Source organism: Coregonus lavaretus, assembly GCF_964263955.1.
Source record: "Coregonus lavaretus genome assembly, contig: HAP1_SCAFFOLD_274, whole genome shotgun sequence".
Classification (NCBI taxonomy): Eukaryota; Metazoa; Chordata; class Actinopteri; order Salmoniformes; family Salmonidae; genus Coregonus; species Coregonus lavaretus.
The window spans coordinates 54437-66564 of NW_028167064.1; the positions used below are offsets into that span (position 1 = coordinate 54437).

The 12128-nt window shown below is 44.7% G+C and overlaps 1 protein-coding gene across 1 annotated transcript in view; it reads left to right on the forward strand.

Moving 5' to 3' along the window:
• Positions 1 to 12128, forward strand: part of LOC311113926 (inositol polyphosphate 5-phosphatase K-like) — a gene marked incomplete at both ends in the record, with an annotated part of 78486 nt that overhangs the window by 42440 nt on the left and 23918 nt on the right. The window contains 3 exons of the mRNA XM_084189201.1: positions 8774 to 8949; positions 9054 to 9165; positions 9743 to 9852. Of these exons, the coding sequence (XP_084045327.1) occupies positions 8774 to 8949; positions 9054 to 9165; positions 9743 to 9852 (398 nt within the window). The remainder of the gene's footprint in view (positions 1 to 8773; positions 8950 to 9053; positions 9166 to 9742; positions 9853 to 12128) is intronic.

Consider the following 12128-nt stretch of genomic DNA (forward strand, 5'->3'; position numbering starts at 1 on the left):
AGGGGCTGCAGCAATCCGGCTGGGGGCTGGCAGGACGACTTGTGTTGGTTGCAGATGGGGCAGGCTTGGACGAATTCCCGTACATCCTTTCTCAGAGAGGGCCACCAGAACCTCTGGGCGAGCAGGTTGTAAGTGCGGGTGGAGCCAGGGTGACAAGCTAGGCGGGAGTCATGTCCCCACTGAACGACCTGGGACCTCAGGTCTTCGGGGACAAAAAGGCGGTCAGCTGGGCAAGTGCTGGGACCTGGCTGGTTACGGAGAGCCTCCAGCACCTGTTCCTCAACAGCCCAGGTCAGAGCTGCAACGATGCAGGGACTTGGCAGAATCGACACAGGGTCCTTGGAGGGGGTGTCATCCTTCTGGAATTGACGGGAGAGGGCGTCTGGCTTGGTGTTGCGTGATCCAGGCCGGTATGACAGAGTGAAATTAAACCTGGTGAAGAACAGGGCCCAGCGGGACTGCCTGGAGTTCAACCGTTTGGCCGTGCGGATGTACTCCAAGTTCTTATGATCGGTCCAAACGAGAAATGGAATGGTGGACCCCTCCAGCCAGTGACGCCACTCCTCCAAGGCAAGCTTCACAGCCAGCAGCTCACGGTTCCCTATGTCGTAATTGCACTCAGAGGGGGACAACCGACGTGAGAAAAAGGCACAGGGATGGAGCTTCCTATCCTCCGCAGCCCACTGAGAAATCACAGCACCAACTCCCACATCCGAGGCGTCCACCTCCACAATGAATTGCCGGTCCACATCAGGCATCTGGAGGATGGGAGCGGAGGTGAACCTCACCTTGAGGGTACTGAAGGCTTTGTCGGCTGCTGGGGTCCAGGTGAAGGGTTGCTTGGTGCTGGTTAGAGCAGTGAGAGGGGCAGCAACGGTACTGTAGTTCCGGATAAACTTTCTATAGAAGTTAGCAAACCCCAGAAACTGTTGCAGCTTCTTTCTGTTCTCCGGAACTGGCCATGAAGTGACTGCTGATACTTTGGCAGGATCCATTTGGATACTTCCCTCTGCCACTATGTACCCCAGGAAGGCCACTGTCTTGACGTGAAACTCACATTTCTCTGCCTTGGCGTAGAGGGAATTCTCCAGAAGACGATGAAGGACTTGCTGGACATGGCGGGTGTGTTCAGACAGGTTTCTGGAGTAGATTAAGATGTCATCCAGGTAAACGAAGACAAACTTGTTTAACATGTCCCGCAGTACATCATTCACTAGAGCCTGGAACACAGCAGGAGCATTGGTGAGGCCAAAAGGCATAACCAGATACTCGTAGTGGCCTGTTGGTGTATTGAATGCGGTTTTCCATTCATCTCCCTCCCGGATCCGCACTAGGTGGTAAGCGTTTCTGAGATCCAACTTGGTAAAAACAGTGGCTCCCTGGAGCAACTCAAAAGCAGAGGTGAGCAGAGGCAGAGGGTAACGGTTTTTCACTGTGATGTCGTTGAGTCCCCTGTAGTCGATGCAGGGGCGAAGAGATCCGTCCTTCTTCCCCACAAAGAAGAAGCCAGCACCAGCAGGAGATGAAGATGAACGGATTAATCCTGCGGACAGAGAGCCATTGATGTAGTCCTCCATGGACTTTCTTTCAGGAGCAGACAACGAATAAAGACGACCCTTTGGAGGGGCTGTTCCAGGGAGGAGGTCGATGGCACAGTCGTACGGTCGGTGAGGGGGCAGAGATGTGGCTCTTGCTTTGTTAAACACCTCTCTGAGACCATGGTAGCATTCTGGGACATTGGAGAGGTCAGGAGCGGAGTTAGTAGGTACTGGCCGAGGGGGTAGTGCGGCAGCAAGCAGGCAGGTTCGGTGGCAGTCCTCTCCCCACTCCCTGATCACCCCGGTCACCCAGTCGAGCTGAGGGTTGTGCCGGCGGAGCCATGGGTAACCCAGGATGAGGGGTTGGCCTGGAGAGGGGAGCAGGTGAAACTGGATAGTTTCTTGATGGTTTCCGGACAGACCCATCGAGACCGGGGCCGTGACATGAGTGACCGATCCGAGTAAGTGTCCGTCCAGTGCCCGGGCAGGAATAGGAGGTGTCAAACGGAGGTTCTCCAGTCCCAGTTGGCGTGCCAGCTTGATTTCCATTATGTTGGCTTCGGCGCCAGAATCCACCAGAGCAGCCAGGGTGTGAGTTGAGTCAGAGAGGCGGAGGTGAACTTGCAGCAGGGGTTTGCGGTCGGAGGACTGGATGGTCATTGAACTCAACCGGACTCCCCCTATGCCCGGTGAGCTTCGGCCCTTTAAAGGGCAGGTTACCACACGATGTCCATCACCTCCACAATAGAGGCAGAGGTTTGAGGTGAAGCGGCGCTGGCGCTCTGCAGGAGTGAGAGAGGCTCGCCCAATCTCCATAGGCTCAGACTGATCAAGCTGACCTGGGTGAGTGGCAGTAGATGACAGGAGCCCAGTCGGATCTCTCCGAATGCCGGTAGTAGGTGGACCTTGGCGCCCCCTCTCACGACGACGGGTCTGTATCCTTCTGTCGATCCTGACAGTCAGTGCGATGGCTTCATCAAGAGTGGAAGGCAGTTCATGGGAGACCAACTCGTCCTTGATATAGTCAGCCAAACTATGGAAGAACGCGTCCACCAACGATGGTGTGTTCCAAGAACTTCGTCTAGCCAGGGTTCGGAAGTCGATGGAATGGTCTGCGACTGTACGTCTGCCTTGTCGAATACTGAACAGTTCATGAGACGCCTCTGCGGTTGGTGAATCCAGGTCAAACACCTTCAGCATCTCCTCAGCAAACAGGTCGAAGGTTGCACATGCGGGGGTTTGACGTTCGAACTCTGCTGTTCCCCAGAGTCGAGCTCGGCCCGTCAGGTGAGTGATGGCATACCCAACTTTAGCCCCCTCCGAGGCGAAGGTCCTTGGCTGCAAGGAGAACTGAAGTCGGCAGCTAGTCAGGAATGGCCGGACCTGGGTTGAATCGCCGTTGAACCGCTCGGGGTTTCCAATCTTGGGTTCCGGAGCAGCGGCTGCAATGACCGGGGCAGGTAACTCGGGGGCAGGGCTGGTGGGCAGACTGGCTGGGGTAAGGTTGGTGAGGAGTTGAATGATCATGGCGAGTTGTTGTTGCTGCTGCTGGAACTGCTGCTCATGCTCATCGGTTTCCATGTCGGGGAAAGTGTGCGCTGAGTCCATAATGGTCAGATCGTACTGTCACGGTTCAGACAGACGACCAGAGGACCACAATTGCGTCACACCAGAAAGTTTATTAAAACTTAAGGGAAAAGGGAAGTAGGGAGTGAATGAAGGCTCCAGGGGTAACAGGGATCCCGTCCAATGTGCTGGGTCTGTGCCCCCCCCAGTGGCAGCGATGCGTCCTATGAAGCCGGTGGTGGGTGGTCCAGAAGTCCTGGGGGGGGGGAGACACAGACACAACAGGGCGGAATGAAACAAGGCAGCAGTACAGTTCAAGGGAAATCCAAAATACGTAGTAGCAAGGCAGAAGGCTGGTCAGAGTTACCGGGATTGAAGAGTAGTCAGGAGTCGTTATGGCAGAAGCAGGTCTGGATCTCCTGGGGCAGAAGAGTATCCAAAAATCAGGCAGGTCCGGGGTCACAAAACCAGGGTGAGCCAGAAGCGCGAGCAAACAGGTTCCGGGTGTGAGCTTTGCAGACGATCTGACACCGGAGAGCTGAAAGACAGGGCCTTAAATACTGGGAGAGGTAGTGGGTAATGCAGCGCAGCTGGCAGAGTAATTAGAGCAGAGCAGAGCAGGGACAGGTGGAGCTAGTTAGGCTGAGTAGAGAGAGTGGTGAGCAGAGTGGAAGAAAATTAAGGTGGTAACCCGGTGGAGTGAGAGGCTCATGACAGCTTTATTAACTCTATATACTGGGTATGGACCTGATAGCTTTATTATCTCTATATATTGGGGATGGACCTGATAGCTTTATTAACTCTATATACTGGGTATGGACCTGATAGCTTTATTAACTCTATATACTGGGTATGGACCTGATAGCTTTATTAACTCTATATATTGGGTATGGACCTGATAGCTTTATTAACTCTATATACTGGGTATGGACCTGATAGCTTTATTAACTCTATATATTGGGTATGGACCTGATAGTTTTATTAACTCTATATACTGGGTATGGACCTGATAGCTTTATTAACTCTATATACTGGGGATGGACCTGATAGCTTTATTAACTCTATATACTGGGATGGACCTGATAGCTTTATTAACTCTATATATTGGGGATGGACCTGATAGCTTTTATTAACTCTATATACTGGGTATGGACCTGATAGCTTTATTAACTCTATATACTGGGTTTGGACCTGATAGCTTTATCAACTCTATATACTGGGGATGGACCTGATAGCTTTATTAACTCTATATACTGGGTATGGACCTGATAGCTTTATTAACTCTATATACTGGGTATGGACCTGATAGCTTTATTAACTCTATATACTGGGGATGGACCTGATAGCTTTATCAACTCTATATACTGGGGATGGACCTGATAGCTTTATTAACTCTATATACTGGGTATGGACCTGATAGCTTTATTAACTCTATATACTGGGGATGGACCTGATAGCTTTATTAACTCTATATACTGGGTATGGACCTGATAGCTTTATTAACTCTATATACTGGGTATGGACCTGATAGCTTTATTAACTCTATATACTGGGTATGGACCTGATAGCTTTATTAACTCTATATACTGGGGATGGACCTGATAGCTTTATTAACTCTATATACTGGGTATGGACCTGATAGTTTTATTAACTCTATATATTGGGTATGGACCTGATAGCTTTATTAACTCTATATATTGGGGATGGACCTGATAGCTTTATTAACTCTATATACTGGGTATGGACCTGATAGCTTTATTAAATCTATATACTGGGTATGGACCTGATAGCTTTATTAACTCTATATACTGGGGATGGACCTGATAGCTTTATTAACTCTATATACTGGGGATGGACCTGATAGCTTTATTAACTCTATATATTGGGTATGGACCTGATAGCTTTATTAACTCTATATACTGGGTATGGACCTGATAGCTTTATTAACTCTATATACTGGGGATGGACCTGATAGCTTTATTAACTCTATATACTGGGGATGGACCTGATAGCTTTATTAACTCTATATATTGGGTATGGACCTGATAGCTTTATTAACTCTATATACTGGGTATGGACCTGATAGCTTTATTAACTCTATATACTGGGGATGGACCTGATAGCTTTATTAACTCTATATATTGGGGATGGACCTGATAGCTTTATTAACTCTATATACTGGCTATGGACCTGATAGCTTTATTAACTCTATATACTGGGTATGGACCTGATAGCTTTATTAACTCTATATACTGGGTATGGACCTGATAGCTTTATTAACTCTATATACTGGGGATGGACCTGATAGCTTTATTAACTCTATATACTGGGGATGGACCTGATAGCTTTATTAACTCTATATACTGGGATGGACCTGATAGCTTTATTAACTCTATATACTGGGTATGGACCTGATAGCTTTATTAACTCTATATACTGGGTATGGACCTGATAGCTTTATTAACTCTATATATTGGGTATGGACCTGATAGCTTTATTAACTCTATATACTGGGGATGGACCTGATAGCTTTATTAACTCTATATACTGGGTATGGACCTGATAGCTTTATTAACTCTATATACTGGGGATGGACCTGATAGCTTTATTAACTCTATATACTGGGTATGGACCTGATAGCTTTATTAACTCTATATACTGGGTATGGACCTGATAGCTTTATTAACTCTATATACTGGGGATGGACCTGATAGCTTTATTAACTCTATATACTGGGTATGGACCTGATAGTTTTATTAACTCTATATATTGGGTATGGACCTGATAGCTTTATTAACTCTATATATTGGGGATGAACCTGATAGCTTTATTAACTCTATATACTGGGTATGGACCTGATAGCTTTATTAACTCTATATACTGGGTATGGACCTGATAGCTTTATTAACTCTATATATTGGGTATGGACCTGATAGCTTTATTAACTCTATATACTGGGGATGGACCTGATAGCTTTATTAACTCTATATACTGGTTATGGACCTGATAGCTTTATTAACTCTATATATTGGGTATGGACCTGATAGCTTTATTAACTCTATATACTGGGTATGGACCTGATAGCTTTATTAACTCTATATACTGGGTATGGACCTGATAGCTTTATTAACTCTATATACTGGGGATGGACCTGATAGCTTTATTAACTCTATATATTGGGGATGGACCTGATAGCTTTATTAACTCTATATACTGGCTATGGACCTGATAGCTTTATTAACTCTATATACTGGGTATGGACCTGATAGTTTTATTAACTCTATATACTGGGTATGGACCTGATAGCTTTATTAACTCTATATACTGGGTATGGACCTGATAGCTTTATTAACTCTATATACTGGGGATGGACCTGATAGCTTTATTAACTCTATATATTGGGTATGGACCTGATAGCTTTATTAACTCTATATACTGGGTATGGACCTGATAGCTTTATTAACTCTATATAATGGGGATGGACCTGATAGCTTTATTAACTCTATATATTGGGGATGGACCTGATAGCTTTATTAACTATATATACTGGGGATGGACCTGATAGCTTTATTAACTCTATATACTGGGTATGGACCTGATAGTTTTATTAACTCTATATATTGGGTATGGACCTGATAGCTTTATTAACTCTATATATTGGGGATGGACCTGATAGCTTTATTAACTCTATATACTGGGTATGGACCTGATAGCTTTATTAACTCTATATACTGGTATTGACCTGATAGCTTTATTATCTCTATATACTGGGTATGGACCTGATAGCTTTATTAACTCTATATACTGGGGATGGACCTGATAGCTTTATTAACTCTATATATTGGGGATGGACCTGATAGCTTTATTAACTCTATATACTGGCTATGGACCTGATAGCTTTATTAACTCTATATACTGGGTATGGACCTGATAGTTTTATTAACTCTATATACTGGGTATGGACCTGATAGCTTTATTAACTCTATATACTGGGTATGGACCTGATAGCTTTATTAACTCTATATACTGGGGATGGACCTGATAGCTTTATTAACTCTATATATTGGGTATGGACCTGATAGCTTTATTAACTCTATATACTGGGTATGGACCTGATAGCTTTATTAACTCTATATACTGGGGATGGACCTGATAGCTTTATTAACTCTATATATTGGGGATGGACCTGATAGCTTTATTAACTCTATATACTGGGTATAGACCTGATAGCTTTATTAACTCTATATACTGGGTATGGACCTGATAGTTTTATTAACTATATATACTGGGTATGGACCTGATAGCTTTATTAACTCTATATACTGGGTATGGACCTGATAGCTTTATTAACTCTATATACTGGGTATGGACCTGATAGCTTTATTAACTCTATATACTGGGTATGGACCTGATAGCTTTATTAACTCTATATACTGGGGATGGACCTGATAGCTTTATTAACTCTATATATTGGGTATGGACCTGATAGCTTTATTAACTCTATATACTGGGTATGGACCTGATAGCTTTATTAACTCTATATACTGGGGATGGACCTGATAGCTTTATTAACTCTATATATTGGGGATGGACCTGATAGCTTTATTAACTCTATATACTGGGTATGGACCTGATAGCTTTATTAACTCTATATACTGGGTATGGACCTGATAGTTTTATTAACTCTATATACTGGGTATGGACCTGATAGCTTTATTAACTCTATATACTGGGTATGGACCTGATAGCTTTATTAACTCTATATACTGGGTATGGACCTGATAGCTTTATTAACTCTATATACTGGGGATGGACCTGATAGCTTTATTAACTCTATATACTGGGGATGGACCTGATAGCTTTATTAACTCTATATATTGGGTATGGACCTGATAGCTTTATTAACTCTATATACTGGGTATGGACCTGATAGCTTTATTAACTCTATATACTGGGTATGGACCTGATAGCTTTATTAACTCTATATACTGGGGATGGACCTGATAGCTTTATTAACTCTATATATTGGGGATGGACCTGATAGCTTTATTAACTCTATATACTGGCTATGGACCTGATAGCTTTATTAACTCTATATACTGGGTATGGACCTGATAGTTTTATTAACTCTATATACTGGGTATGGACCTGATAGCTTTATTAACTCTATATACTGGGTATGGACCTGATAGCTTTATTAACTCTATATACTGGGGATGGACCTGATAGCTTTATTAACTCTATATATTGGGTATGGACCTGATAGCTTTATTAACTCTATATACTGGGTATGGACTTTATAGCTTTATTAACTCTATATACTGGGGATGGACCTGATAGCTTTATTAACTCTATATATTGGGGATGGACCTGATAGCTTTATTAACTCTATATACTGGGTATGGACCTGATAGCTTTATTAACTCTATATACTGGGTATGGACCTGATAGTTTTATTAACTCTATATACTGGGTATGGACCTGATAGCTTTATTAACTCTATATATTGGGGATGGACCTGATAGCTTTATTAACTCTATATACTGGGTATGGACCTGATAGCTTTATTAACTCTATATACTGGGTATGGACCTGATAGTTTTATTAACTCTATATACTGGGTATGGACCTGATAGCTTTATTAACTTTATATATTATCTCTGTCTCAGGGTAATAAGGGCGGTGTATCCGTGCGGTTCTCCCTTTATGGTCACATGATGTGTTTTGTGAACTGCCACCTGACGGCTCATATGGGCAACGCTCTGCATCGCGTTGATGAGTTTGAGTACATTCTGGAGACTCAGGACTTTGACCTGGACAACACACCCACCGTCCGAGACCACAAGTCAGTACCACACACACAGTCACACACACACGCACGAGCGCACGCACACACACACACACACACACACACACACGCACAAACACACTTATCGCTCTCTCTCCCAGGGTGGTTTTCTGGTTTGGTGATCTGAACTTCCGAATCGCTGACCATGGAATGCACTTCCTCCGATCCTCCATCAACAGCGGACGCTTCAACCTTCTGTGGGAGAGGGACCAGGTAACACACACAAGATTGACACACACACAAACACACACACATGTGCCTCCCGAGTGGCGCAGTGGTCTACGGCACTGCATCGCAGTGCTAGCTGTGCCACTAGAGATCCTTGTTCGAATCCAGGCTCTGTCGTAGTCGGCCGCGACCGGGAGACCCATGGGGCGGCGCGCACAATTGGCCCAGCGTCGTCCAGGGTAGGGGAGGGAATGGCCGGCAGGGGATGTAGCTCAGTTGGTAGAGCATGGCGTTTGCAACGCCAGGGTTGTGGGTTCGATTCCCAGGGGGGGCCAGTATGAAAAATATAAATAATGTATGCACTCACTAACTGTAAGTCGCTCTGGATAAGAGTGTCTGCTAAATGACGTAAATGTAAAAAGTGATACACACACACATGATACACACACAAGCACACACCCTCTCTCTCTAACTCTGTGTGTTATCCTGTAGCTGTTAACGATGAAGAAAAAGCACACACACACCCTCTCTCTCTAACTCTGTGTGTTATCCTGTAGCTGTTAACGATGAAGAAAAAGCACACACACACCCTCTCTCTCTAACTCTGTGTGTTATCCTGTAGCTGTTAACGATGAAGAAAAAGGAACCGTTCCTGCAGGAGTTTGAGGAGGGACCTCTGAAGTTTAAACCTACGTACAAGTTCGACCGCAACTCTGACACCTACGATACCAGGTAACACACTACACAGTCAAATACACTCCTGTACAGCACACACTTCATAAGCCAACTTGCTGTCTGACCAATGAGAGATAGAGAGAGAGAGAGAGAGAGAGAGAGAGAACACCAGATAAGACAGAAGAAAGTACACCAGCCAGGACAGACTGACTATTGCAGCATAGACGCTGAGGACTGAGACGTCGGGGGACACTGTGACCCCTGGACAGGGCCAACCAGGCAGGATATAACCCCTCCCACTTTGCAAAAGACAATAAGGAGGCCTGCGTCTTGTACGTGTAGGTATGTACGGCAGGACCAAATCAGAGAGATAGGTAGGAGCAAGTCCATGTAATGCTTTGTAGGTTAGCAGTAAAACCTTGAAATCAGCCCTAGCCTTAACAGGAAGCCAGTGTAGAGAGGCTAGCACTGGAGTAATATGATCATTTTGGGGGGTTCTAGTCAAGATTCTAGCAGCCGAATTTAGCACTAACTGAAGTTTATTTAGTGCTTTATCCGGGTAGCCGGAGAGTAGAGCGTTGCAGTAGTCTAATCTAAAAGAGATAAAAGCATGAATTGGCTTTTATGCGTCATTTATGGACAAACGTTTCTGATTTTTGCAATGTTACAGAGAAGGACAAAAGCTGCTCTTGAAAAATGTTTGATACGCTTTTCGAAAAAGAGGTCCTTCACAGTTTTGTTTCAGACGACAGTACAACCATTGAGATTCATTGACAGATCTGACAGCAGATCCCTTTGTTTATAGGGTCCTAAAACTAGTATCTCTGTTTTGTCCAAGTTAAAAGTACAGTATAAAAATTGCCGCCATCCACTTCCTCATGTCTGAAACCAAGGCTTCCAGGGTAGGCAATTTTGGTGGCTTCACCATGCTTCTTTGAAATGTACAGCTGTGTGTCGTCTGCATAGCAGTGAAAGTTGACAATTTTGTTTCCGTATGACATCACCAAGAGTTTATTAGGTACACCCATTTAGTACCGGGTCGGAACCCCCTTTGCCTTCTGAGCATGGAAACGTTGCTCAATTGGAACCCGGTGTGGTCGTCTGCTGCAATAGCCAAGGTGACAAGGTGACCTCCGTGACAAGGACCGACGAGTTGTGAGTTACGAGATGCACACCACTGTTGTGCTGCGCCGTTATTTGCCTGTTTGTGGCCCGCCTGTTAGCTTGCATGATTCTTGCCATTCTCCTTTGACCTCTCATCAACGAGCTGTTTTCTCCCAGAGGACTGCCCGCTGACTGGATGTGTTTTGTTTGTCTCACCATTCTCGGTAAACCCTAGACACTGTCGTGCGTGAAAAGCCCAGGAGGCCGGCAGTTTCTAAGATACAGGCGCGCGCCTGGCACCGACGATCATACCATGCTCAAAGTTGCTTAGGTCACTTGTTTTGCCCATTCTAACATTCAATCGGAACAGTAACTGAATGCCTCGATGCCTGTCTGCCTGCTTTAAATAGCAAGTCATGGCTATTTTTGAACAGGGTGGTGTACCTACTAAACTGGCCACTGAGTGAATAGTGAAAACAATAGTGGTCCTAGAACGGAACCTTGAGGAACAGCGAAACGTACCATTAATTTGTCGGAGGATAAACCATCCACAGAGACAAATCTTTCCGACAGATGAGATCTAAACCAAGCAAGAACTTGACGTGTAGTTTAGGGTTTCCAATCTCTCCAAAGAATGTGGTGATCGATGGTGTCGAAAGCGTCACTAAGGTCTAGGTCCTAGACCTTAGAGCACAAGGACAGACGCAGAGCCTTGGTCTGACGCCATTAAAAGGTCATTTACCGCCTTCACAAGAGCGGTCTCAGTAGTATGATGGGGTCTAAAACCAGACTGGAGCATTTCGTATACATTATTTTGTCTTCTGGAAGGCAGTGAGTTGCTGAGAAACAGCTTTTTTTAATGATAGGAATGGGAGATTCGATATAGGTCGATAGTTTTAATTTTCCAGGACAAGGTTTGGCTTTTTCATGAGAGGCTTTATTACTGCCACTTTTAGTGAGTTTGGTTCACATCCAGTGGATAGGGAGCCATTTATTATGTTCAACGTAGGAGGGCCAAGCACAGGAAGGAGCTCTTTCAGTAGTTTAGTTTAGTTGGAATAGTGTCTAGTAGGCAGCTGGAAGGTTTAGAGGCATCACAATTTGTTATGAATGTGTCGAGAGATACAGGATTTAAAAACTTGAGTATCTCCATTGATCCGAGGTCCTGGCAGTTCTGTGCAGACTCAGGACAACTGAGTTTTTGGAGAAATACGCAGATTCAAAGAGGA